Genomic DNA, 27331 nt, shown 5'->3' with positions numbered 1-27331 from the left:
GTGACCATTGCGACTCTCAAGGTGCTAAAAATCACACAAGAGTTTAAATGCGTGAGAGGCCACACTTGAGTAGCAAAGAAGCTTAGCTGATGAGATTAAATGTGCAGTTGCATGAGAGCACTAGTCTTTTTAGTGATCTACCTTTTGACCAGTTTAGAACCTGACAAGCGAGTAATCCCAATGCCCACCTTGTTAATTGTCCTGAAAGCTTCATAAGCCGGACAATGACTCAGTGATGTTGCAGTTTTTCACAGCGATGGTGGTATAGTGGCGAGCATAGCTGCCTTCCAAGCAGTTGACCCGGGTTCGATTCCCGGCCATCGCAGTTGCTTCTCGCAGTGCTGTTCAAGCATGTGGGCTGCGTACTGTTTTACAGTAAAAACGTTCTCCGCTCTTTCTGCAAAGGCTTACAATGTCAGGCCAGGTGCATTCTTCATCGGCCTCGCTGCTACCGTTTGCTGTGGAAAGACACTGTTCACACAGGCTTTGAGTTCTCATCACTTCATACATATACCTTCTTACATGAAACTGTGATTGGACACGCTACTTCTTCATAAAGACACCCAGTCCCACTTTAAATATTGTGCTGAATGTTTGGAATGAAGATAACATTTTACTAACCATGTACTGATCAGCTCTTTGCGGTGGCAAAATCATCAGCTGTGTGTGTTACTGTTCATGCAAACAAGCAAGCTAATGTCAGCCAGCTAGCTTCAACCGCAGCTGTGCTGCACCGATCTCACGGAACTGCAAAACCACAAGCTTTCTCACCAAAGTCATGCAGCTACCGCATTTACAATCCAGCGTGGCCGTTGTTGTGCACATCCTACTTGAAAGACGTGTGGCGTAGGACTTGGAAGACGTATGTCTTTCAAGTATGTAGCTCCAAAACCAAATGTGGTTGTTGTGGCTGAGCGGTCAAGGCGATGGACTCGAAATCTATTGGGGTCTCCCCGCACAGGTTTGAATCCTGTCGACAACGGTCAGCTGTTTTGCGGCAGTCCAGACGTTGATTTGAGAAGAAGCCACGGCATGGAGATCACCTGAGAAGGTGCCAGGAGAAAGAGCCAGGCCTTTGCTTGTGAAAATAGAGCACGCAGAAGCAATGGACCCAGCTATGTCCTGACAAAATTAGGCACATATTCAGTAAACATGGCATCCTTCAATTGCTCTCTTAGCCACCCCAGACGTGTAGTCATCCAGGATCCTGTCTGAGTACCGCCAATGACTGATGCGTCTGACAAATGCTGATTGCTTTGCAAGAGGATCGGGATTGGAGGGACAGCGGATTTCACCGGGAATGGGACAACAGCAGAAATAGCTTCAAACATCAAACATTACTGCATGAAAAGCACAAAGAGTGGACACATTTCATTGTTTGGAACACTGCTTTTCACTTCAGCTCTTTGCATGTAAAAACTTTGCTCTTCTCCACAGCTGGCTGACGGACACGCAAAAGTGCAAGCAAGAGTGGCCACAGACCCACTATGCCGGCCTTTGTACACTCTCTCCATCCAATGATAGAGAGGAAGGATACATTCACTACTTCTAGCCTCCACTATTCAAATTCAGTATTTTCACAGCGTCCTAAAAGCTTCCTGAAAAGCCTTTACACTGTTTTCCAAAACGCTGCTGTGCTGCCCCTTTAATCCTCCCCAGTTCCCTCAGTTTGAGATCCTTCTTGGACTTGGTGTCATGGTACTCCAAGTTTTGCCAAACTTTGCAACTGTTGTAGCCCCTATGTGTGGCTGTGCTAACGACAAGAACACTTTCACATGGACTTCAGGTGCACAAGCGAGCTTTGAAGAAGTAAAAAAACTCCTGGTGAATAGTCCTGCACTGGCACTGTTTGACCCTGCCTTGCGTGTTGTGATCTCTACTGATGCAAGTGACTATGGGCTTGGTGCTGTATTTGCTCAAGTGCAACCTGATGGCACAGAAAAACCTGTGGCGTTTGCTTCCCGCACACTGCCTGCAACAGATCAAAAGTACTCAACTGTTGAAAAAGAAGCTTATGCTTGTGTGTGGGCTGCAGAGAAATGGAGAACGTATTTGTGGGGCCGACGTTTCACTCTGCGGACAGACCACCAAGCTCTGACAACGCTGCTGAGCACCAAAGGGTTTAATAGGGTTGGCATGCGCATCGCCCGCTGGTCTGCCCACCTCCTGTGTTTTGACTATGATGTTATTTACCGCCCAGGTTCTCAGAACTATACAGCTGACTGTCTCTCTCGCCTGCCCCTGCCCGTTTCTTCCCATTCCACATCAGATTCAGATCATGAAATGGTAGCCCAAGTTTTTGCTGCCATGTCCTCACTTCCAGTTGCGGACTTTGACTCTGCCTGTTCAACTTGCCCTGAACTGGTTGCTTTGCGTTCACAAATACAAAGTGGCTGGCCTGCCTCAATCAAAGCACTTGATGTCACGCTTGCACCTTACTACAAAATCCGTAATGAACTCTCAACCCTAAGTGATTATGTTCTCAGAGGCTCAAGGCTCATTGCACCACTTTCAGTGAGACCTAAACTGATTGCACTGGCACATGAAAGTCACCATTGTGCGCACAAAACAAAGATTAAGAGATCTCTACTGGTGGCCAAAAATGGACTCACAAGTTCAGTCTGCCATAACCTCATGCCTCCTTTGCCAGTCCAATGACAAAACTGCACATACTAATCCTGCTCCTCTCCAACCCGTCCCACTGCCTGATGGACCGTGGAAAAAACTTGGTCTTGACATTGTTGGGCCTTTTGATACTGCAATACCTGCTTGTAGATACGTCATAACATTGACTGACTACTACTCCAAATGGCCTGAGCTTGCCTTTTCACCTTATGCTACTACTGATGATGTCATTCAGTTCCTCTCATCTGTCTTTAGTCGTCATGGCAACCCAGAGAACATCATAACTGACAATGGTGCACAGTTCACCTCTGTAATGTTCACCTCATTCCTCCAGAATAGAGGCATCTCCCACAGCAGAACATCTGTCTACTACCCAGCTGCAAACGGAGCAATCGAACGGTTTCATCGTGCCCTCCGCACCTGTATCCAGACATCAATCCAGCAGTCGAAACCATGGAAGGCGACTGTGCTGGATTGGCTTCAAGTTTACTGTGCAACACCGCATGCAACTACTTCCCTCTACTTCCCTCTCCCTAAGAACTCCTGTGTGGCAGGAAGATGCGTACTATACTGGATGTACTCCCTTTGCCTCCTGCTGTGTCTCCACTGGATACGTTGCACGTCACTCAGTTCAGAAATATCAGTTGAAAATGCAACGTTACACTGATGGTAGGCGTCACGCACGGAAACCTTCTTTTCTACCAGGAGAGAGTGTGAGGATAAGGAAACCCCACCATGTTCCCAAAGGACATCCCAGATTTACCCCTCCTGTAACAGTAACAAAAGCCAAAGGCTTGAATGCCTTCTTGCTGAGTGATGGAAAGAGTTGGAATGCCACTCATCTAGCACGCTGTCGCCCAGTGACTGAAAAGAACGCTGACACTGCTAGGCTGCACCACACTCAGACTGGCTCACCTACTGCCAGAAGACTGCCACGCGTCAAGTACAAGCCTCGCTGGCACAAAGACTATATTGTAGCATAATAGGTTGCTTCCTCTCTGTGCAGGGGGATGACTGAAGGGATCACCTTGCTAATCCTTGCTGTCCAAACTGGCCTCATTGAGCTGCAGGTCATCCACAGAGCCTTCCTCCTCTCTATCATCCTCTTTATTGTTGTTGCTTCCATCCTGCAGTCCATGCTGGAGACAGCTGAGTCCTAGCCCTGGGAGCATCTAGAGGCAATTAAGATAATATACCAAAGACTTTTTTCATGTGTTTATTTTTAAGAAAACTCTGTGTCCCACTGTTTGTTTTATTTTTTACTGATCATAAACAACCAGAGGTGTGGACTCGAGTCACATGACTTGGACTCGAGTCAGACTCGAGTCATTAATTTTATGACTTTAGACTTGACTTGAAAAAATGTTCTAAGACTTGTGACTTGACTTGGACTTTTACACCAATGACCTGGGACTTGAATTGGACTTGAACCGGTTTACTTGAAAAGACTTGATATTTCACCCCAAATATAAAATTTAACATACATATTATATAGAGATTGAAAATGTGACGTCATTCAGGGGTAAAACCGCAAAGGATTCTGGGAACTCGTGGCAAGAGGTACTAGCGCACGCAGGCTTTCAATTGAAATCACAGCGATAAAAAAGAAACACAAAAATGGCAAGAAGCTGTTGTATTATTAACTGCAATAGCCGGTCGCATGACAGCCACGGGAAGCCGACGGGTAAAGAGATCGGTTGTTATCGGATTACGTTGTTGAAGAGAAATTGTTCGAGCCATGTTTCCGAAGTAACAAAGAGGCGACGGGTGGTCTGGATTGCAGCCATTCAAAGACCAAATATAACGTCCCAGAACCCTCCAGCTCACAGGTTAGTCTGCTCCAAGCATTTACACAAAGGTCAGTCTGCTGTTGTAGTTAATGCGTCATTTTCATAACATAATTGGTGATATAGGTTACAAGCAAGTCTGGCGCTGAACAGAAATTGTCGCTCCTTTGTTTGTTGTGCATAAATAGTGAATTGTCCTGACACAATATTGCGTTTCGCTTCTGTTATTTTGGTACATTGACAAAAACATATACTTTTATTGACAGGATAAAACAGGTTTTTTGTATCACTAATTGTCCAGTACGATTACAGCATACAGTATTATTGTCACTGCTACATTTCTGTGATGCTACCAGAAATTATTTCCACTGCTAATTAATTACCATTGAGCTCAAAGGTCCTATTAATAAACGGTTAACGAATGTGTATTTATGAAGACGATTTGTGAGACTGATAAACTTATGATACGTACGATGGTCTTTCGTTCTACACGGTGCATTTCAAGGTCCTGCACCCATCCGTCGGTAAACTGTACCTGGGCTTGTTGCAGTGACCTGAAGTTACTATCGTGCCAAACTAGGTATCCCCGACAGAATTTGTTTCCCCTGCGTCGGGAGCACACGCTGGACTGTCCAAATCACGGACAAACAGTATCCCACATTGTTGATTTTTAGTTTACAAACACTTCTTATAATGACTGACTACTCCTGACATTTTTGAGATCTTAGCTCTTTATACAACGAAGTTATAGTGGGATACAAATAATATCAGGCTGGTCCTGCCACAATTTGTTCCCCCTGTGTAAATCACGGACAAACAGTATCCCACATTGCTGATTTTTCGTTCACAAACACTTCTTATTATGACGCATTTCTCCTGAAACTTTGGAGGATTTAGCTCTTTATATAATAAAGTTACAGGAGAATAAAAATAGTTATTAGCCAAAATGTTTATGGTTTATTAAAATAATCCCATCTGATACCCCGTGAGCAATAAATATATAATTTTCTGTTGTAACCCTCAAACTGAATGGTAATGTAACGATACTAATTTTTCACAAAATGAAAACATCAGTACTTCCTGCATGCTCCCAGCACAGGGGAAACAAATTCTGTCGGGGATACCTACTTTGGCACGACACCGGTCCTACAACCGCATCCAAGAATAACATGCAGCTTATCTCAGAACTGTCGGTGAAAATTATCCTTGGAGCTAGGTTTAATTGAGCTGCATTTTAAAGAGGTGCAATTTCACAATTTGTGTATATTTTCTACGTTCACTATTTTGTCATGTGTTGAGAAAAACACAGATTTAAAAATTACATGGTCTAATATTTACATTTAGCATAACTGCAACATTATTTTTTCGTTTTTTTCTTTTTAAAGACTCGAAAGGACTTGAAATTCAAAATTTCAGACTTGTGACTTTACTCGGACTTTTACACCAGTGACTTGAGACTCGACTCTGACTTGCCTGACATTACTTGAGACTCTACTTGAGACTTGAGGATAAAGACTTGAGACTTACTTGAGACTTGCAAAACAATGACTTGGTCCCACCTCTGGCTTTATCAAGTTTTATTTTCAGCGCTGTGTATTTTTCCTGCACGTCTTCAAGCTTGCAGTCCGTTTGTTTCTGTTTAATTTCTTGTTGCTTTTGTTCTTGAAGCAACTCTTTATTTTTGTTCAGTGTTTTATCAAGCTTTACCTGAAGCGCTTTGTATTTTTCCTCCATGCCTTGGAGTTTGCACTGCTTCATGTCCTGTTGTTGTTTTTCTTGGAGGAGTTCTTAATTTTTTTTGCAGAGCTTCATTAAGCTTGATTTGCAAGCCTTTGTTGTGTTTCTCCATGTCCTGGAGCTTGAAATCCATTTCCTTCTGTTTTATCTCCTGTAGCCTTTTTTCTTGAAGAAACTCTTCATTTGTGTGCGGTCTTTCATCAAGCTTTACTTGCAGCTCCTGATTCTTTTTGTCCTTCAGCACTAGTTTTTCTAGTGCTTTATCAAGCTTTGCTTGGAGCTCAAAGTTTCTTCCCTGCATTTCTAGGAGTTCCATTTCTTTCAACTTTTGAATATCTTCCTTTTCTAGAAGCTGGTTGAATGATTTGTCTACTTGATCAGGAAGTTGAATTTTGTCTTCCTGATCACAAAGAGGAGAGTTGGGCTTTACTGTTTTTTTCTGTTTTCTCTGAGACATGTTTGAATCTGTAAACTGTCACTCTGTTTATATCTGAATTAACTAATTTCAAGAAACTGTTGCAATTACCTGGACTGCCTCAGCCCAGGTGATGTAACATTAGCAGACAGAGGGTTTGATGTTGCAGAATCTTTGGAGCTGTACCATGCTGAACTGAAGAGCCCAGCTTTCACCAAAAGGAAGAACTAACTGGGCCCTAGATTGCCCAATCAAATCTCTTAATGCCACCTGCCCTCTCCTACATTAACTGTGGGCTCACCTTGTAGAACAGAGTTGAGTGTGGAAGAAATGGCAAAAATATGGAGCTGAAAAGCTGAGAGAGAAAAAGAAATGATAAATAAATCAATGTGTCAAATTAACTGACATGTTAGCTGGTAGAGTGCCCACTGCATTATATATATATCATCTCTTTTTTATAATAAATAATCAAAAACTTTATTTAAACTAAGATTTTAAAAAATATGTGCAGTGATTGATGTGCTCTCAGACATGTGCTTCAATCCACACACAAATACAAAACAATCTGACCACACGTACAACTGTTTCACAAACTCTATAAAGCATTCACACTCCAATGGATGCATCAGAAAGCAGCTTGGGATTACAATCTTGTCCAAGGATATTTCGCCTGCAGACTGGAGCAGCCAGGGATCAAACCAGAAAACTTTCTGATCAAAAGCTGACTTGTGCTAAATGCTGAACGGCAGCCAACCCATTTTAGCCATTTAATGAATGTGCCATTTAATCTTGGCTGCAGCCAAGATTAAATGGCACATTCATTAATTACAGAGTTACGGATTGTTACATGGAACTCAAAAGAAATAATGAACCCATCTCGTGTCCTGTGTCTTCTATAGCTGTCTGTACTTTTACCTCCAAAGTTCATCAGCAAACAGTTTGCAGGCCTCTAATTATCAGGCTGTACTCAAGCGCTTGAATTCAACCTAAAAGCTGTGCTGTCATACAGAACCAAGTACCCTCCGCGGAAACTATAGCTAATGTCACAACTGGATCTGATGAGACAGCTATGATTTCTGGACTCGAAGTAAATAATCCTGAATCAATTTATACAACATCAGTTTGTTTGTTTTGCTTTCATAACAAATAGTTTGAGCCATATACAAATACAGAAGTGACAAATGGAAACATATTTACAATCCAAAGTCAGACTAACAGTTTTCAGTAGCACAGTCTTTTATTTACAGTCTGCTTCTCCTGGTGGTAAACCTCTATCACATGTTTGGATTAAAAATTAGGCCTATATAGCTGCTGGTTCCAGCTTAAGCAATATGTTAAAAATACTAAATTCTTCATTGATTTGAGCTGTGGGGTTTGCTATACACTGGCAGAAAATTGTAGAGTAAATGGTAAAAACGAACAAACCAAATAACAAGATCCTTGAATTCCATCTTTTTTATTAACAGAAACTCCAACGAATTTGTGCCCAATTGATGATGTTTGGGACATGAAAAGTCCAGTCCAGCAGGTGGCGGTAATGCGCCTTAAAGCGTTAACCGCCAAAAAATACAAGAGCAGAAGAAGAAGAAGCCGAGTTCCCGCTTTATGGCGTTTTTCTCTCCGATTATTGTCAAGACTGATTTAAAGGTAAGCATCGAGCTAATATTAATCCGAGTCTAGTTAATCTTGAGTTTAGCTCCTGAATGAGGCTTTCTGTTGCTCTCCTCGGTGTCTCTTCTCAAGTTTTTGTGAACAAGTTGGAAAAAAAAATCTGACTAAATTGACTCAAGCTGCTTTAAACTAATTTACAGAAAGATATCAGCAAAAGGTTGTGAAACACAGAGAAGAAAATAATTTTATTAGAAGAAAGCTTTTAAATGAGCTCATTGTAATCAGAGTTTGTGTTGTTTTATTAGTCTGTTATTAAGGCTACTTAGCATCTCTGTGGCACCTGCACAGCTTATGAATGCAGCTTGCTAACTAAGCTAGCTAGCGCCACCCTTCTTCCATATAAGGTCACTTCCGGCTCCAAAAGACCCAACATGTTGGCGGTAAAAGTGCTATAATGAAATACATTTATGAGAAATGTAAAAATAAATGTGTTCCAGGCTAAAACACAGCTGCCTTTATCAGCGCAAAGTTGTGATGAGGCTTACTCAGATGATGGCTCAGATTTCTACACCCACTCGGATATACAGATGAAATCAAGACAAGTACATCAATACAAAAATTCACAGGATTGTTCAAAAAATAATAAATTGTATGAATATAGGAAATCTTCCTCTCAGTGACTGAGTTGTCTCATTGTGTCCTCATTTTTTATAAATCAAGGCCTGAGTAACCCAACCTTAAGTGTTCATTAAGGTTTTTGTCACATAGATAGAAAATAAACTCAGAGATTAAGCGGCTGTTATAAACAGAGTGATTAGTTTATGTAAAAAATGTAGTTTGTTGTTGTTCTGGTTTACGTGCTGAAAATGGTTTTATTTGTGTATGTTCAATGTGTTAGACTTGTACATAGTTAAATATATGATCAAATAATGTTGAATCCTGGATATGGATTTGTAAGCAATGAAATTTGAAATAAGGGGGTAGGAACAAGAAAACTTCATCCTACTCCTTTTCGAGCACACACATTCTGTAGACATAGATATTTACATGAAAACTTGATGATTTTTAAGTTTTGTTATTTTTATTTTTTTCTGTTGTTATTTCAATTATATTTGCATGTTTGAAATAAATTTTATCTATCTATCTATCTATCTATCTATCTATCTATCTATCTATCTATCTATCTATCTATCTATCTATCTATCTATCATTTCTCACGGCACACGTATATTGTCGGGTTTTTTCTTGGCCAGGGCATATTTTAAAGAGGAATTGCTCTCCTGGTACTGGTGTGCCATACTGCTGAATTTGGTATCGGTGCTCAAACCTTTTGTGTTTGTTTCAAACAAGTTGTCCACCCAGGGAAGCTAAAATGTGTTCTGTGTGTTCTCAGATGAACATATGAGACACTTTGACTCTTCAGTGCAGTGTGGAGCTTAACAAAGTTCTGTTTTGTGTCCCAGCTGATCAGGAGGAGGAGAAGAGTCTGACGGAGCAGCAGAGGAAATTTCAGCTACTTGGACTCAGCTCAGCCACTGCAGAGAAAACAATGAGCTCAACACAGAAGGTGACAGATACTAGTGTTAAGAAATACTCCATTAAAAGCTGAAGTACTGATACAGTATGTATATTTTATGCTAAACTAAGTGAACCTTGTGCAATATTAATGTAATGTAGAAATAATGTATACAATGTATACAATGCCTACATCTTAGACGGTGACGTTGCCTCTAAACATCAAAATGAGCAGGAAGATGTTAAAGTGGGATTCAGCAGGATTCAACCCTAAAATCAGCTGTAGTGGCTCAGTGTGGGGAAAAGGGTCACAGCTCACAATCATTTCTATTGAGAGCTCCAGTAGATTTTTTTAATGTACAGGCTGTGATCAGCTGACCTGCTGCTCTCTGTGAATTCATCCAGATGTCTGCAGATGTTTCACGAGTTGTCCTGGCTGATTTCCTTTCTCTACACTGACAGTACACTGTCTTTATATTAGACACTAAACTGTTGGTATGTGGGTGGAGCTCAGTGAATGAATGTCAGCATCATGAGCTTAAGTTTAAGTTAATCTCTGCTACACTTGATGTAATCTAACTCTGACATGAGCACCACAGTCACTGTGCACCAGTCACACACTGTTCTTTACTTAAATCCATCACATTACAGTAAACTTGCCTGCTTATCCTGCACTAACCTGCAGAGGATTTTGCTGCAGTCTTTAAATCACATTGTGAGACAAACTGCACACAAACAGTTTGTGTGTTTGCTGATGTTTGTTGGGCTGATAGAATCGCTGCATTTGAAATTACCTGCCACATAAAAAATATTACTCCATTTATTCTCGCTCGTCTTCTGTATTGCTAACTAGATGTTGAAATACCGCGACCGCAACTTATCAGCACCTGCAGTCGTTCAGGTTCTGGTGGTGTTTGGTGCCACACTCCACCTTCAGGTTTAAAACTAGTGTTAATGGAGGGAGTTTGAAGCTTCAGTTTGTTTAATGACTGCATTTCACTCACTGCCTCTGCTTGTATCTCTGTCACTGCAGGACCAACGTGGACCGAGAAGTCAGCGCTCTCAGGAGGCCGACAAACCTCACAGAAGAAAGAGAGAGAAAAAATACACCTGTGACGAGTGTGGGAAGGATTTTACCTGGAAGTTTAAACTAAAACAACATCAGCTCATCCACACTGGAGAGAGACCGTTCAGCTGTGACTTGTGTGGAAAGTCGTTTTCCTGGAAGAATGCCCTGAAAACACACCAAGTCGTCCACAGTGGAGTTAAAGCTTACAGCTGTGATCAGTGTGGCAGAGCTTTTACTCGAAGTAGCCACTTACAGAGACATCTAGTTACCCACTCTGGAGTTAAGGCATACAGCTGTGACATCTGTGGAAAAACTTTCAGCCAGCTATGGTACCGAAATATACACCTACGCATTCACTCTGGAGAAGATGTGTACTGGTGTGATCAGTGTGGTAAATACTTTACAACAGACGCACAGTTACAACACCACATGTTTACCCACACTGAGGAGAGACCTTATCAATGTGACCTGTGTGAGAAGACTTTTAAAACTCCACAGTACCTGAGACAACACCAACAGATCCACACCAGAAAGAGACTCTACAAGTGCAGTTACTGTGAGGTTTGTATTTTTATTTTATTCTTGTAAGTTCAGTCTGACTGTTTGGAACAAGTCTGCTCATTAAATTGTGTTAGCATGTTAGCACTTCTACTGCACCGAAGAGTAGCTCTGAGCCATTATTCAGGTTTTCATTTCATTTAAGTGTAAGTCAGATGTTACTGTAATATTAAATAAGTATTGCTGTAGTATTATGGTGGTAGTATTGTAGTTATTGTAGCCCAGTAAACTGAGTGTGTTAATCGAAACAGTAAAATGTAATTGGACGTCTGCAGAGATGCTCTTTATTTCAGGCGACTTTCAGGATAAAAGTGTTGAAGGACTGACTTACACTGTCTTTGTGTCTTTGTTTAGAAGCAGAGCGACACAGATGGATCCACTTCTCAACCCTGTCATCGCTGTGGTGGTGGGAAAGACTTTCGTTGTGACATCTGTGGAAAAACTTTCAGTCAGCAAGCCGGCCTAAAAATGCATCAACGTAAACACACTGGAGACAAACTGAAATACTGCAAAGAATGTGGGAGAAGCTTCCCCACATCAGCTGAGTTAAAACGACATGAACTCTTTCACAGTGGGGTCAAAAAGCACCTCTGTGATCAGTGTGGGTCATCCTTCACCACTGCAGGTCACCTTAAAACACACAAACGAGTCCACACAGGAGCGAAACCATACAAGTGCAGACACTGTGACAAAAGCTTCTCACAGTCAGGTAATTGTAACGAGCATGAACGTACACACATGGAAGGAAACTACAGCTGTGAGCAGTGTGACAAGAGCTTCAGTAATCTCAGTTCATACTCTGCACACAAACGATCCCACGTTACTACTAAACTGTTTCACTGTTACCAATGTGCCAAAACATTCACTTCATCATCTGCTCTGTGCAAACATCAGCGCGATCACGCAGGGCTGAAATCGTTCCCATCACAGGATCAGAGTGAATCTGAAGAGAGAGAAACATCCTCTGGTTTCAGAGTCCAACTTAAAACCCTGGAGATCAGGCTCCACAGAGCTCAGGTCGGCTCTCCTTAAGTTTAAGTTAAAGTTCAAATGAGGCTATGAATCAAACTTCCTGTAGTTCCATTTTAATCTTTATAAATTGTTCTTCTGTTTGTGTTCAGTCGTTACCTTTTTTTTTCCAGTGGTTGGATTAAAAATCAGTTTTCTGTTGTTTAAGTTTTTATTGAATGTATTTTGTTAAATAAAGTTAAAAAAATGTTAAATAAAGAATTGTTTGAACGACAAAGATTTTGAGCCATGATGTCATTTCCTGTATTTCAGAGTAAAGACTGAAGTGACAAATGGAAACATGTTTACAGTCATGGAATAAACACTGATGGGTCATCTGTAGGAAGTACTATTGCTGACCTGACAGACTCGACCTTGTTTACAAAGAAAGAAAGGAACTGATGACATGTGTCAGCAGAGGCTTTCAGGGTTGTTTAGAGTAGAGCTGATAGTCTTAAAGAGAACATGGCGATTATGACAATTTAACACAATGATCTGAGAAAAATATCTGTTTCTTTCATTTTTACTGTATTCTGATCAAATTTCCAACATTCTTTTAACATTTCAAAAGAATTTGTCTTTCTTCCACTTTCACACTTGGCCCTAAAAACACCAACATCCGTGCATCACCCTTGTGTCAGTCTAATGAACCTAACATGTGATTGATACATAACACACATTCACACTGGCTGCATATATCAGTCCGGGGGGGCAGAGCAGAACTCTGTATGAATCAGACGCGCTCACATATTCAGGCTTTCCAGAGGCGTTTACCATCAGAAGAAGCAGAACAATGAATCATCAGCACCCCGCAGAAGAACACAGCAAGCAACAACTCTAACAATAAAGACGTGCTGGAGCCAAAAGATGCAGATAGCGAGTTTTAAACGATAACGCACAGGATCAAAGGGGGGGAGGGTAAAAACCCACTGCCTCCTGAGATAAAGATCAGCAAGTCAAGCTGGCAGCAGACGACACAAAACGCTCTCTGGAGGAGGCGGCGACTGTGGAGCAGGCCGACGGAGAGGCGGATCGGCAGACAGGAAGCTCCCGGGGTCCCACAACAAGATGTTGCGCGTCAGACTGGAGCAGGATATCCCCATGTTGGTGACACTGCCCATCGAGGTACAGCCCAACTTGGCAAACCAACCCTTCCCTTTCTTGGACACCACACTGGCTGATCTGGGCATCCAAGACTGAGTCTCACTCTGTGTGGGGACGTTTTTTTGTTTTTGTTTGTTTTTTAAGAAGCAATCATGTGTATATATTCAGCTCAGAGCTGAAGGAGAGGGTGGTTTGGGTTGACAACAAGAAGACCCATCCTAGAGGTACGGCGGTGGGATCCAACTGCAGGGATGTGGTCAGATGGCAGTCTGTGGAAATCAGGTGACAGTGAGAGCAACTTGATTTTCCTATTTTGTCCTTCAGATACGAGTGAAAGCCCAGATGCCAGGAGACAAGCAGCTCCAGGAGGTCCTGTACAGCACCGAGGTCCACACTGACCGCTCCTTCTGCTGCACTGGAATGGATATCCTGCCCTGGAAACAGACGTGTGCAGGTCTAGAAGCAGTTTAAATCCCATACTTTTTTGATCTGTGAGGCTCTTAATGTCACGTCTGCAGCCATGAAAGTCAGCTCAGGGTTTCTTGATTCTGATTTTTCTTTGCTGTGTCACATTTAGCTCATATCTGCATTGCCATGCCCTGAAAACAAGCTGCCGAGCTTTAGTCAGGCTCAGGGACAACGGGAGATCTGAGGAGCAACACGATGAGAACAACTAAAACTGAACAAACTTAACATCTGATTACCTTTTTTATTTGTAAGAAAAAGTTTAACATGAACGCGCCAACTGTCCACAGCAAAGCTTATTATGACAAGACTGCTTTTATTCAGTGATGTCAAAGTGTCATCACTTCATACCTCTGAACTGACATTAGATGTATTGCATACCTTGTTAGAATTACACTGTTGAAGCATTTGTAAAAAGCTTCTGTCCTTGTTAATTTATGTTTTAGGATAAGTTTTTGGGCTGTGTAAGGTCACAGGTTGCATTTCTGAGCAGAGTAGTAAAGGTAAAGTAAGTGTTTTCAAAACTAGCCACTCAGCATGTGTACAAACAGTGAGAAATCTCTGAAGAAAACCGTTTGAAGGAGCAAGAGCACACGCTTTTCTCCACAGGTTAAAGCCCGCTGACTCCCAAAGAGCAATGGGAATGAAAAACTCTCCTTAGCAGATTAAATCCATTACTTCACACTCTTGAGAACAAAGCAAGAAGTGTGTCCAAACCGCGTAAAGAACAGCAGCAGCGATTTATAGTGAAGCAGGAAATCAAAATACAGAACACAGGATGGTGAACCCGAACTCCTAACATAAGAAAAAGTAAACACGGCATGCACGTTAACAAGGGTCTCTGCTGTGCAGGAAGTGAGGTCACAGCTGCTTGGACCTCAGCACTGTGGTTCTGGGCAAACTTTCTCATGAGTGCTACTGAAATGTTCTGGCTTTCTGTGGAGGAGAAACAAACTGAGAGTTAGAGGTCAACACTGGAGACAGATCACTACAAAAGAACCAAATACTGATGAGAGTGCTGTGCACGATGCTAAGAGACATTAGATATGAAGCTCTGAGTCATGAGGGTTCATTCAAAGGAATTTTAACATGCAATCTGATGAGTTATTCTGCATGTGGCCATAGAAATCTTCACCTTTATCAACATCCTTGTTGCCCACGACATGACTGGAAGCAGCAACTATGGGTTTCATTAAATTCACGACCTGAAAGAGATAAAAAAAATAAAATAAAAACATTTAAGAAAAAAGTGTAATTAAAAATATTTTTAAAATTTAGGGACAAAATGCACAATGTGAAGTAGTTCAAGATTTACATCAGAGCATGTCAAAGTTTCTGCATGTGTTGGATTGTAAGAATAACTGATTTAACATTTAATAAAAGAAATGATTGGTTGGAAGTTTTTCCTTTCAAAGCATCTTTCTAAACATGTGAACAGCTGCTCTTTAATAATCAATATGAATCAAAGACTTCTGTCAACACAAAATAAATGTAAGGAAACACACTTTCCTGTGCAACATCCAGTTTCTATAACTGACGACAAGCTTGGACCACAGTGATCTAAACTCATCCTCTACATTGGAAATGTAAACAAATGTAAATGTGGTTTTTACTGTACCAAGGCAGGGCTGTGTGTGTAGAGCACAGCCAGGCAGCTGAACACTGTATTGTTCTCTTTTTGGTCCTCTTCGAGCGGGAGACGAGCCACCAAAGCTGGCAACACCGGTCAGTGAACACATTCAGTTTTCAGGCCCCTCTTCTGTGGAACCAGCTTCCAGTTTGGATTCAGGAGACAAGATTTCAAGATTAGGCTTAAAACTTTCCTTTTTGCTAAAGCATATATTTAGGGCTGGACCAGGTGACCTTGAATCCTCCCTTAGTTATGCTGCAATAGACGTAGGCTGCCGGGGATTCCCATGATGCATTGAGTTTTTCCTTTCCAGTCTCCTTTCTCACTCAGTATGAGTTAATAGACCTCTCTGCATTGAATCATATCTGTTATTAACCTCTGTCTCTCTTGCACAGCATGTCTTTTATCCTGTCTTCCTTCTCTCACCCCAACCGGTCGCAGCAGATGGCCCCGCCCCTCCCTGAGCCTGGTTCTGCTGGAGGTTTCTTCCTGTTAAAAGGGAGTTTTTCCTTCCCACTGTCGCCAAAGTGCTTGCTCATAGGGGGTCATATGATTGTTGGGTTTTTCTCTGTATCTATGAAGCGCCTTGAGGCGACTTTTGTTGTGATTTGGCGCTATATAAATAAAATTGAATTGAATTGAATTGAATTGAATTATCTGAGGAAGAAGCAGAGTTGGTTTGTTTCCAGCTGAAATCATCCAGGCTCAGGAATTTGAATCGATCCACATCATTTCTGCTTGAACTAGAGAACATGAGTGTCGACTTACATTTGGTCTGTGAGACACATGTCATAGTGACAGTATTTGGGTTAATATGGCATTACTCACCCTGGTCGCATTTCTTCAATATCAGGCACCAAGTTCAGGAACTCGTTCTTTTGCAGCCCGCGCAAGGTGGGAGGTCTCCAGAGTGGGAACCATCGGGAAGTTTTCACAGTCTGAGCAGGAGGGACTGGAGGCACGTGAGCTGTTCTCAGGGGTCCTTTAACACAAATCACACCAAGTTAGAATCAAATAGATAACCTGTCAATAACCGTTTGCAGATCGAGGTCAATGTTCCTAAAAATATGTTTACTTCTGGCCCATGGAGCCACAGCGCGAGTCCGAGAGAGAGGGGCAGGTAGAGGAAGGGGTGAGGGTAGCACTGCTGAAGCTCGTCACGGATGGATCACGTCCGATCGGTGAGATGAGAGAAAGCTGAAGTGAAACAACAGCAGGATGAGGTAGACGTCAATATAGGAACTCCCTGATGTGACACAGAAAGGCTATTTTTTTATTTCTTTGTATTATTTCTCACCTTGCAGTCACTGATGCTGTTCACCAGCTGCTTGTATTCAGTATTGAAGGTGTGTGTCAGAAGGCGCAGGCACTACAACACAACAGGAACAAGACCGATCAGCTCCGAGCAGAGAAGGAAGAAGGCAGCAACAAGAACGCCCACTAAGCCCACGTTTTTCTCACCTTGGTGGCCAGCTCCTTCTCACGCTTTCAAAGGTGGTGCTGGAGATCTGCGAGGAGACGGAGGTGGATGTGGACAGAGTGCCGGAGCTCACGCTGGGGGACAGAGACTCACTCAGGGACTTGGTGGTGGGAGCTGTTCCCACGGGAGCCGCCTCTCCCAGAAGGTGACGGGTCTTTTCCACCTGGACGAAAGATGGGGGCGAATGTGAGGTGGGGAGAAGAGGGGAGGTTAGTCATGTAAAGTCTGTACTCTAAGAAAAAACTTTTTAGAATAGCACTTTGGTCTTTGAGCTGAAAAGTCATTTTTCCCTCTACGATATTAAACAGATTTATTTCTTTATGAATCTTTTAAGGCCCCACCTCCTGCAGCTGCTCCATCTTCTCCAGCTCCCACTGGTGCTCTAGGATGAGGCTATCTCCTCTGGGCCTCCAGCCGGCCAGGTTCTCCTCTCCACGCACATAAGCCACTGATGTGTCCAGGACCTTCCTCCTCCTCCTCTGCATCCCTGCTCAGGACATGAGCCCTCATTAGGATGAAGCTCTCCACAGAATTATGATAAAACAGCTGCCGTTCTTTAAACATGTTTCATGGCCGCTCACCTGGGCTTCCAGTGTCAGACATCTTACACAAGCTCAGCTCGTAGATCCCAGTCACTCGGTTGCTATAATGAAGCAGAAGTTTTGAACAAGGAAACTTTGTAACAGGGCAGATATCTTTGATTGTGAAACAGAGATGGCCACAGTGCAGCAGCCCAGATTTACCAGTCAGGAGTTTTGGAGTATCCAGTCCCAAAGAGGTTCTTGAGAGAACGGGGTGGGGAAATCTTGGCGTCTCGGGAGTAAAAGACCGTGCAGATGTCTTTGGTGATAATGGCAGGCTGGATGCAATGGTCCAGCTGCAGAGAGGAGATAAAGGGTGTGTGTTAGACACGATGACATCAAGAGACTTAAAAACACGTACAAACAGGTACAACACGGCGGAGCAGCGGCTGACCTCCAGATACGCAGATAAGGTCATGTAGATCTTCTCTCCGTAGGGAGTGACGCGGTTGAGCAGGAGGGAACCTTTTAAGGGTGTTTTTATTTGTGCTCCCTGGCCTGGAAATAAACGGTTTCCGATCAGACCTGCTTCATCTTTGTGCCCTTGGTATCTGACTCGCTTGCTCCCCCATGCATTTTAAAAGAATCCTTCTCTTCAACATGAAGTTCTGGCTCAGCTTTAGTGTCTGCGTTACATGTACACAAAGACAGAAACATTCAATGATAAAAACACACAGTGGAATAAAATTGTAAGACGTCATCAGTTGATGCAGTTTAAGGACACTTGTTGTTCTGTGCAGTCTCACCTGGAGCTCACGCTTCTAGTTCATGCCATCATGACCAAAGATTCTTCAATTAATAGTTTAAAGATGTCCATGAATGCACTGCTAACTGCTCTTCACCCTGATAAAAATCAACATGCATTTAGAATAAGAAACACTTTTACAAAACCAAAAGCTTCACTGTACTTAGTGATTTATACGTCTACAAAACAGGTTCAGTTTGTAACTGAGAGAGCGGCTCAGTGGTGCTGAATTATATTTCCAATAGAAACACAATTTCATATGTTGTAGTAACAACACACTGCCACAAGATGTCAGCCTAGGCCTACTTTACCATGCTGTTCCAGTACAAAAGAAAAAGTGACAGAGCCTTGAAAGAGTGACAGAGACACTTTTTATGAACTCATCTGTAATGTGTCACCTTTTCTGTAGGATGAAGAAGTGCTTCCCTTCTTTTAAAGTAAATACAGGCTTACAAAGATCCTCTAAACATGTTTCTGAAATAATCCTAAACACAATCATTGAATCAAAAATGCAAGAAACTATTTATTTAATCACTCTTCTTAACTTAATTCCTTAACTTAGTAAAAAAATAAATAAAATAGACAAGAACTTTTCTTCTGTCTCACCTCTGTCAGTTTTCATGCTGTTGCAAGAACAGGTGGAGGTGCAGGTGGAACTTTGACTTCAGTGTGGTTTGTATGTGCAGGCAGGAGTCTGACATCTCAGGACAGCAGAGGGTTGTCGAGCACGGTGACTCCTGCTGCGACGCCCCCGTCTGACTGTCCTGAGCTCTTGGTCCTCAGCGTCTGCCCACACACTCATTCATCACCATGTCTTTACCCTGCCTGTAAGAAAACCAAGAAAAGGCTAACATTAGAAACAGCCACCAACCAATCCCTTTTACTCCACCACCCAAAAACCAGTGAGAAACACTAGTTAGTATTAACTTGGAATCAAAGTGCACTAATCCCCAGGCTCCCAGCATAACATACAGTCCAACACAAACTCCACAAACTGTCTTGCTTCAGCTGACTTTCCTTCACCTTCTCTCCAAACAATCTGTTGTGCTCTTTTCAGCACAAAGCCACACTCCTGCTCACTGATCCTCACCTCTTTTTAACCTAGTCTCAGCAACTTTGTCCCATAGCTCGCACATCCTTTCCACCTCCATCTTTCTTCCCAGCCAACTGATACATACCTTTTCTCCTTCCTTAAAAGCCAGCCTAAGAAATACGAGTTCATAAACGCCACAGAGAAATAAATCAGAGGAATAAAATGCAAATAATATTGCTTACACTGAACAGCAACACCCAGGTGAGGATTATCTAATGCCAAATTTTCCAAACAATGAACAAACCGTGCCCTTTTTCTCACCATGTCTAGAGTGTAGAGGTCAGCCAATGTCGCTCGGATCTGCTGCACAGCTTGAGGCTGGTCTGGGAAGAATCTGTCCAGGACTCCAGGTCTGGGGAGCACTTGCTGAACCTTCTTGGTACCAGCCAGGTGAGCGCTGATATCTGGACACAAAACCATAGAAAAAAAAAAGAAAAAAAATGCATCTATTAATCACCTGGATCACCTGTTGAGAAAGAAAAAAGAAAACAAGCAGAAGAGAACAAGAGTAATAGAATAAACAACATCACAATGATATATGGGAATATGACAGTAAATACTAAATATTAAACATTATTGTGCAGCACATAAGATCAACAGAACACAGTGTGCTTTGAGGTAGGAGCCAAAAAGGGTGAAGTTTGTGTGTGTGAGCACCTGTGAGCATGGACGCGCTTGTTTTTTAAAAAGGTTCCTTCATGTAATGATCTGCTAGAGGGTGTGGGGGGGCCACAGCCCCGTCCTCCAGGGCATGAAGCAGGTATGGAGGAGATCAAAACTCCAGACATCCAGAGGCCCCCAGAACACAACAGACCAAGGAAGACCAACAGAGGGGCAGCCGCGCCACTGTCCCAGAAAGAGCTGAGGAGAGTCCCAGATGAGGGCTCACTCAGCAGCCGCGGAGCAGAAGCCAGGGGGAGTTGCAGTGACGCGCCCGTGAGCTCCGCCGGCAGCCAGCCGTGCCTGAGTGACCGAGCCCCAGGCCGAGAGGCCGGGGGCACCCCCACCTCCGAAGGGGCCCGAGCGAGCCCCAGGCTCCAGGCCCCGATAAGCGGCCGCCAAGGAGTGAGCCGGTGTGTACCTGGACGCGCATCCCCGGACACAAAGAACCACCAACGCACCGATGTCTGAGGGAGTCCGCCACTGGCAGGGGAAGTGGTGGTAGGGGGAGATAGGCCTCCAAACCTTGGAGGGCCTGAGATGTCCCCAGAGAGGTGGCGCCTGATACCCAACCTGACATATAGACACAGACATACAGGCACACACAGACACAAACATCCATTCCCACCCTCATGCTCTCATATGTACTTACTCCACACTCAACCAACGTGGAGACAGACACACGATCACACTCCCCAAGCGTACTCTACAAACCGGGTCTAGGTACCCTTGCCCCTGGAGGGGGAACTGCACTCAGACCCAGGTGGTGTTACCCTTTTCCCTGCGGTGGGGAGAGGCAGACCACCCCAACTCCGCAGCAGCAGGGAGGCCCCACACTCCAGACCGCAGTCGGACGGCCAACTCCTCCTCCTAGCCCCCCCGCTCCAGCAGGCCGCAGAGAATGGGGGTGAGAGAAGACTCCAAACCTCCCTCAACCCGCTCATTGTAGTGTTGATGCATGTGTGTTCTAAGGTGCATTTAAAACCCAGGAGGGCATGGAGCTACCTGCCAGAGAGCAGCAGGTAAGCGCATAGTCCCTCCTGATAGCCCTCAATGTCTACGTGTATTTAAAATTGAGAGGTGGGCAACGACACCAGGGGTGGGGTGTACATGTATCGTGTATCCATGTATCCATGTATTGTGCCCACCCCCAAGATCCTATATGTATGTGTAATGAGAGTGTGAGTAATGTGAATGTCTAAGTTGTGGGATAAAATTGAGGCAGAGGCAGCCAGAAGGGGACAGAGGGGGGGTAGCCTCCTCTGCACCCTGGTGACACCCCCATACTCCGCGCCCCGCCAGGGAAAGGGGGCCCAGGCCCATCCAGACCGGGGCCCAGTGCAGCAGCGCCTCCCGGCCCCACAGAGCCCGGGACAGTCCACCCAACCCCACCACAGAGAAAACTGCACCCACCCCACCATCCACTCATCTTCCAGACTACATAAGACAATAGACGCCCAGGCTGAGATCTTCCTCCACCTCTCCTGTATCTCCCCCTCCTGCAGAGAGAGTTCCTGAAGAGCGGAAAGCTCCAGAGAGTTGCAGCATGGCCTGGAGGTGTCACTATCACAATCTGCGGGGAGTATGATCATTTGTTATGAAAAAAGAAGACCCAAATGCAGACTCACAGGCTGGCAAGGATAAACTAAAGGCAGCCTGTTTATTTTGGACGGAGAGAATGATATGAAATATCTGACAGGGAACTGAGAAACTCAGAAACCTATACTGGGGGATAACACTAGGAAACATGACCAGTGAAGCTGGGTGACGAAAGGAGAAGATTAAACAATAAACACACAGGACGGTTATTAGGGAAGAGGAGACGGCAGGGACAAATCAGGAGTAATGAGACAGTTACAGCAAAACTCAACATAACCAACAAAATAAAATAGGAAGCACGTGTTTTGATCGCTGGCTCCAGTCTGCATGCTGAAGCTTCCTTTGGTTACAAGATACAGAACCAACGTTAGTGTGAATGAGACTATGAGAATGTTATATAGCATTTGCTCCACTTTGAATTCAGTTTGAAGAAGTAAAGAGACAAACAAACTTAAAAGAGACCATAGGATTAAAAAAACACAGACACCGCAAAAGGACGAAACACGGGCAAGAAGCAAAGTAAACAGAAAAGGAAGCAAGGAAATAGAAAGATAAGATCCACATGAATAGAATAGACAAAATATGAGTGCTTCAAGCAAACTGTGCAGGAATAAAATATAAATAGCAAACAGCAGAAATAAATAACAAATGGGGGAAAATATGTAGGATGAACAGGAACAAAGACACTGGAGAACAAAGTGGTGAGGGTTACTCAGACCACCATTAACTGATTAAATACATGGGAACTGGCAAAGTGAGACGCGGTCACAGAGAGTGACAAGGTACAAGGCGCACAAAAAGAGGGACTGGCAAAATTAGACGTCTATCAGAAGTACAGAATACAGAGACAGACAGGCAGACAGTGAAACAAACATGGAGACAAAACCTGCTACACACAGAGACAACACTAACACGGCCTGAACATGAAAGGAAACAAATTTAGACCAGCAACTAAGAGGAAGCACTAATTTGGAAGGGAAATAATACCAGACATATGGTGCACTCTGAATATCACCAGTCTGTTGCAAAGCTAACAGAGAGACAGACAAGCATTCACACCTACAGCTAATTTAAAGATACCACTTCAGCGTCACAGCTGGGTCCTTCTCTGTGTTATAAACGACACAGAGAAGGCCCCAGCTGTGACGCCACAGTAGTTCATTTGTTGACTGATACATCGATGTAGTCTCTCAGGAACGAGGGCGAAATGCCAACGACCGCCTGTCTGTTTTCAGGGCTGTATTTGAAGCCATGCTCCAATCAGGCAAAGTTTTAAGTGTTGCACATTTCGATGGGTTTCTTTCAGCTGACATAGTTTCCATTTGGGTCATGTGGTGTTAGATACCCCAGCGTGTGGTCATAGGGTGAAGAGCCCGGACGATTAGTGGGATTTTAGGTGTGGTGTAAAAATGACGCTGCAACTTTAAAAACGTTGTTGCTTTAAGGATTAACGTACAACCATACTTGGGCTGAGTTTGACACTGGTTCTCTTCAGTAATTAAAATAGCTTTAACACATGATAAGATCAAATGTCAGCTACACTGTGACAGTCGAGGGGCCACACTCAGATATATTTATTCGCTTGTTCTCTTTGTGTGATAAGAGTTTCCATCTGAATTTAACCCCTGTGTGGGGCTGATCTTTCATTTCATTTTATTTCAAGCTCAGATTCTTTGCCTTTGGCACATTTTCTGTGACGAGACTTCAAACCATTCCCACCGTCCTTATTAATCAACATGGTGAAGTGATTCTTCGCAAGGTGATGGGATAGGAAGAGTTTCAGAAAATGAGGCCTTTTGTCTTTATTGGAGAGGTCAGTGCAGACAGGACGGATGGGGGGAAGGCGAGGGGGGAATGACACACAGGAAACGGTGTTGGTCAGACCCAAAGACAGGCGTGGGCAGTGAGGACTCTCACCTTCAGACTCACTGTCTAATCAGTCTGACAGTGAGTCTGAAGACAGAGCAACCCAACACACGTTACTATGTTCATCATCATCATCATTGTTTATTTATATAGCACTTTAAAAACACACAAGGCTGACCAAACTGCTGAACAATAGAAACATAATAGATACCATAAGAATAATAAATACGATACAATAATAAACATAGCGAAAAACAATAAAATACAAGTCAGTCAACCACTGAGTCAAAAGCCAGTGAATAAAAATGCTTTTTCAATCTGGATTTAAAAACCAGCACTGATGTCGATTGCCTAATGTGAAGAGGAAGATTATTCCAAAGCTTAGGAGCCACGATAGAGAACGCTCGGTCTCCTCTCAGTTTCAGCCGTGATTTGGGGACTGAGAGCAACAGCTGCTCAGCTGACCGGAGCGAACGAGTGGGGACATAGGGCTTCAGCAGGTGCCAGACCATTTAAAGATTTAAAAACCAATAAAAGAACTTGAAAATGAATCCTAAATTCAATTGGAAGCCAGTGCAGGGAGGCCAAGAGTGATGTTATCACTAAGCAGGACATTAAATCAAATTAATGAGACACCAAAACAAGAGCTGGAGCCCAAGACAGCCATGAAGTCACAGTGTACACAAATACACAAGAAACACAGAAACCAGCTGGGTGGATGTGGCTCGGGAACCTTCTGTTACCTTGAACGTCGGTGTTTTGAACGCTGGCTGCTCCAGTCTGCTTGTATTTGTCCAAGATTTCCCCTCATATCTTGGTTATGGTTATTTTTTCTTTTATTAAACTGATCACACTCCTGTTCATGAATAGAAAAAAACCCCATCAGTGTATTTTCACTTAAACAAGCAGCTGTTTTTTTTGCATTAAAGTTATATAAAAATGTAACAGTGCAAATTCCTCGCTGACAGTTTAACCAAAAGGCATTTCCAGTGGAAAGTAGCCGACATATTCTCAGCATAACCATGTATAATATCCACAAAACCTGAGAAGGTTGGAGAGAAGGTAGGCGAACTCTGCTGGGATCTGCGTTTAACAAAGTGTCTAAAGACGAAACAAAGAAATCTTTCTGTAAATGTTCAGATGCACAGACTGGACTGAAAAAGAGTGAAAAAGCAGCTAACGTCCAAAAATAAGAAAACTTTGAAAGAACTCCAAAAAAACCTGGAGAACTTTTGCTCAAAAAACAGTTTTGTTTTTTTTAAATTACAAGGCAATCTGACAAAATGTCATCAAATGAGACTCAAGACTTCTGCAGGTCTCTGCCATGACTCAATTTTTTTTTCTTAACGGCAGAAACAATTGTTCCTTTTTTACTTTGTTTCTATTTTCTCTTCTTGTTTTTATCTGTTGAACAACAAACAACATTCATGCTGATTCACATAATATCCTGTCTCTAATCTCTGGGATTTCCTCGTAGCTCTTTGATGCAAAGAACATCCATCAAACGCTCCAGCTTGTGCTCAACATCATCGTGAACGGTGAAGGTACTCTGACGAGAAAATACTCAGTCGACCTTTTGGTTGATTTGTTAAAGAACCCCAAAATAGCTGATTACCTAACAAGGTATGCAGATAATTCACAGCTCTTTTCCTGAATAGCTGCTTTAAAACTCTGCTGAAAGCCTTTGTCCATTTCCAGGTATCCCCACTTCTCGGCATGTGTGTCTCAAGTGTTAGGACTGCTGCATTGGAAAGACCCAGACCCTGCAGCCAAGGTGAGAGACGACAAATATGATAACCCACACCAGCTGTGTTTAACTCTGTAAGTTCCCAGTATTCCCTGAAACCATCACGTGTGACACAGTTTACATCAGACGTGATGCAGCTGACCTCAACACTGACCTTCTTGTGGTAACAGAGACTTAAAAAAATAATAATAAAGCAACAAAGTGGGTCGCTCTTTGACAGTAAATTCCAGTGCGGTCCGCTCCAATCTCCTCAGGCTGACTCTCTTCTAGGCTCTCCTGACTGTTCCCTTTACATGTTGATGATGTGTCTTGTAAATCTGGATCCCTTTCCAGCAGGACGCTCCTCTTTTTCAGACAGTACCTGAGCTGCTCTCTCTCCTGACAGTCAGCTGTCCACCTCTGCATGGCCAGTCGAGCCAGCGCCGGCATTTGAGGCAGAGCTCGGAGCAGAGCGGGCAGCCAGGCTGAGCACGGAGCAGAGGTTGAAGGTCGCAAACTGACATCCACGTCTTCCAGAGAGCCCAGACCTCCTGCTGCAAACAGACTGCACCAACCGTTGTCTCCCACCAAGCTGTTGTAGGACAGATCCAGTGCACGGAGTGAGGAGAGACAGCCCCGTCTGCACACGGCAGCTGCACAGAGGAAGAGGACCCATTGATAACTGATCACTTCACTTTACTGTTTTGTTCACAATGTTTCTGATGGAGACAAAAATAACACCGAATAGTTTCATTGTTTTGTTTTATACGACAGCTACAGATGCTGGCAGCATGAAATAAATGAAAGAAATATCAATTTCCTTCAGGCTTTACTTGTCTTAATATACATTTATGCAGCCTAATGATCCACTACAGACCAAAAAAGAAAAAGTATAATGTCATTGTGTGTTAGTTACCCAGATGTTGCATGTCATCAGTGGTGAGCTCGCAGCTGTAAAGACGGAGCTCGCTGACGACTGATGGCTGCAGAGCATCCAGCAGGAGCGCCAAGTGACCGCCAACCACTTTACACCAGGAAATATCCACCGTGCGCAGATAGGACACCGCCAGGGCTGATGCATAAACACAAAGTTTTCACCATTTCAGGCTAGAGGGTGGAAGAGGTATTCAGGGAGAATGACTTGAAGGAAAACTTCTATAAATAAACAAGTGTGTGTGTGTGTGTGTGTGTGTGTGTTACCCAGAGCAGTGAAGGACTCGTTGCTCATGTAGCAGCTGTTGAATGGCAGCCTCCTCATTTGTGTCGCAGGGAGGGCGGAGACCAGCAGGTGGACCACACCTCCCACTTCCTTATTGGATGACACATCAAGCTCGGTCAGTGCAGTGAGAGAGGGCAGCACCTGGACTGAAAAACAACGAGTCACATGACTGCTGCAGCGAGCATGCGATTAGTGTCCGGCGTGTGAGATTGGTAGCAACTGACTCAGAGCCTCTAGATCATCTCGCGTGAGGCAACACAGGTGGAGGTCGAGTCTCTCCAGGTGTGTGACGTGAGCCAGGTGAAAGGTGAGGCGGCTCAGTCCACCAGCTAGAAGCAGCTTTACAGTATATTAATCAGAACAATGCTGCTCTCTAATGTATCTTGGTAAAGCGCAGAAAAATCTAATGTTTTATATGATACAGTGTGATTTCAGTAACATATCATAATGGAGGCTTCAGCAAGTACTTACGAAGGAAATCTTTCCTCTGCTCTTCAGTTAGTTCATCAAATACCTCCCAAAACATCTGTATGGTGGGGTGGCGGTCATGATATCTCCAACCATAACTTGTGTTCTGAAAACAGTGAAAATGACTGTTATAATCATAGAGTTTGTAAGGTCAGGCATACACTATGTTGCCAAAAGTATTCCCTAACACATCCAAATCATTCAATTAATGTGTTCCAATCACTTCCATGGACACAGGTGTATTAAATCAAGCACCTAGGCATGCAGACTACTTCTACAAACATGTGTGAAAGGACGAGTCGCTCTCAGGAACTGAATGAATTCCAGCATGGTAATGTGATAGGATGCACCAGTGCAACAAGTCCAGTCA

At 43.4% G+C, this 27331-nt stretch overlaps 1 protein-coding gene, 1 long non-coding RNA gene and 2 other non-coding genes across 4 annotated transcripts; 3 read left to right on the top strand and 1 right to left on the bottom strand.

The window, feature by feature from the left end:
- The first annotated feature begins 253 nt into the window (after positions 1-253).
- On the top strand, positions 254-325 carry trnag-ucc (transfer RNA glycine (anticodon UCC)). The gene has a single exon. It is a non-coding gene; the product is annotated as a tRNA-Gly (tRNA).
- Positions 326-900: 575 nt separating this feature from the next.
- On the top strand, positions 901-982 carry trnas-cga (transfer RNA serine (anticodon CGA)). Its single transcript has one exon. It is a non-coding gene; the product is annotated as a tRNA-Ser (tRNA).
- A 6945-nt stretch (positions 983-7927) lies between these two features.
- Positions 7928-16175, bottom strand: LOC147322668 (uncharacterized). Its single transcript, XR_015131123.1, has 3 exons — positions 15513-16175; positions 15030-15099; positions 7928-14830 (listed from the first exon to the last, which is right to left on the bottom strand). It is a non-coding gene; the product is annotated as an uncharacterized LOC147322668 (long non-coding RNA).
- Positions 8170-12742, top strand: LOC147322669 (uncharacterized). The gene is made up of 5 exons (XM_086307209.1): positions 8170-8211; positions 9543-9549; positions 9639-9742; positions 10724-11320; positions 11672-12742. Exons 1-5 carry the CDS (start codon positions 8170-8172, stop codon positions 12347-12349), a joined length of 1428 nt encoding a protein of 475 aa, XP_086163335.1. The 3' UTR covers positions 12350-12742.
- Positions 16176-27331: the final 11156 nt, after the last annotated feature.

The sequence above is a fragment of the Aulonocara sp. 'chitande type north' Nkhata Bay genome, linkage group LG9, assembly GCF_057382095.1.
Source record: "Aulonocara sp. 'chitande type north' Nkhata Bay isolate Kocher_YH1m ecotype deep benthic linkage group LG9, A_spYH_male_GT1.1, whole genome shotgun sequence".
In the NCBI taxonomy this organism is placed as follows: Eukaryota; Metazoa; Chordata; class Actinopteri; order Cichliformes; family Cichlidae; genus Aulonocara; species Aulonocara sp. 'chitande type north' Nkhata Bay.
The sequence above is the reverse complement of the archived record's forward strand: the minus strand, read 5'-3'. Positions and strand labels throughout refer to the sequence as shown.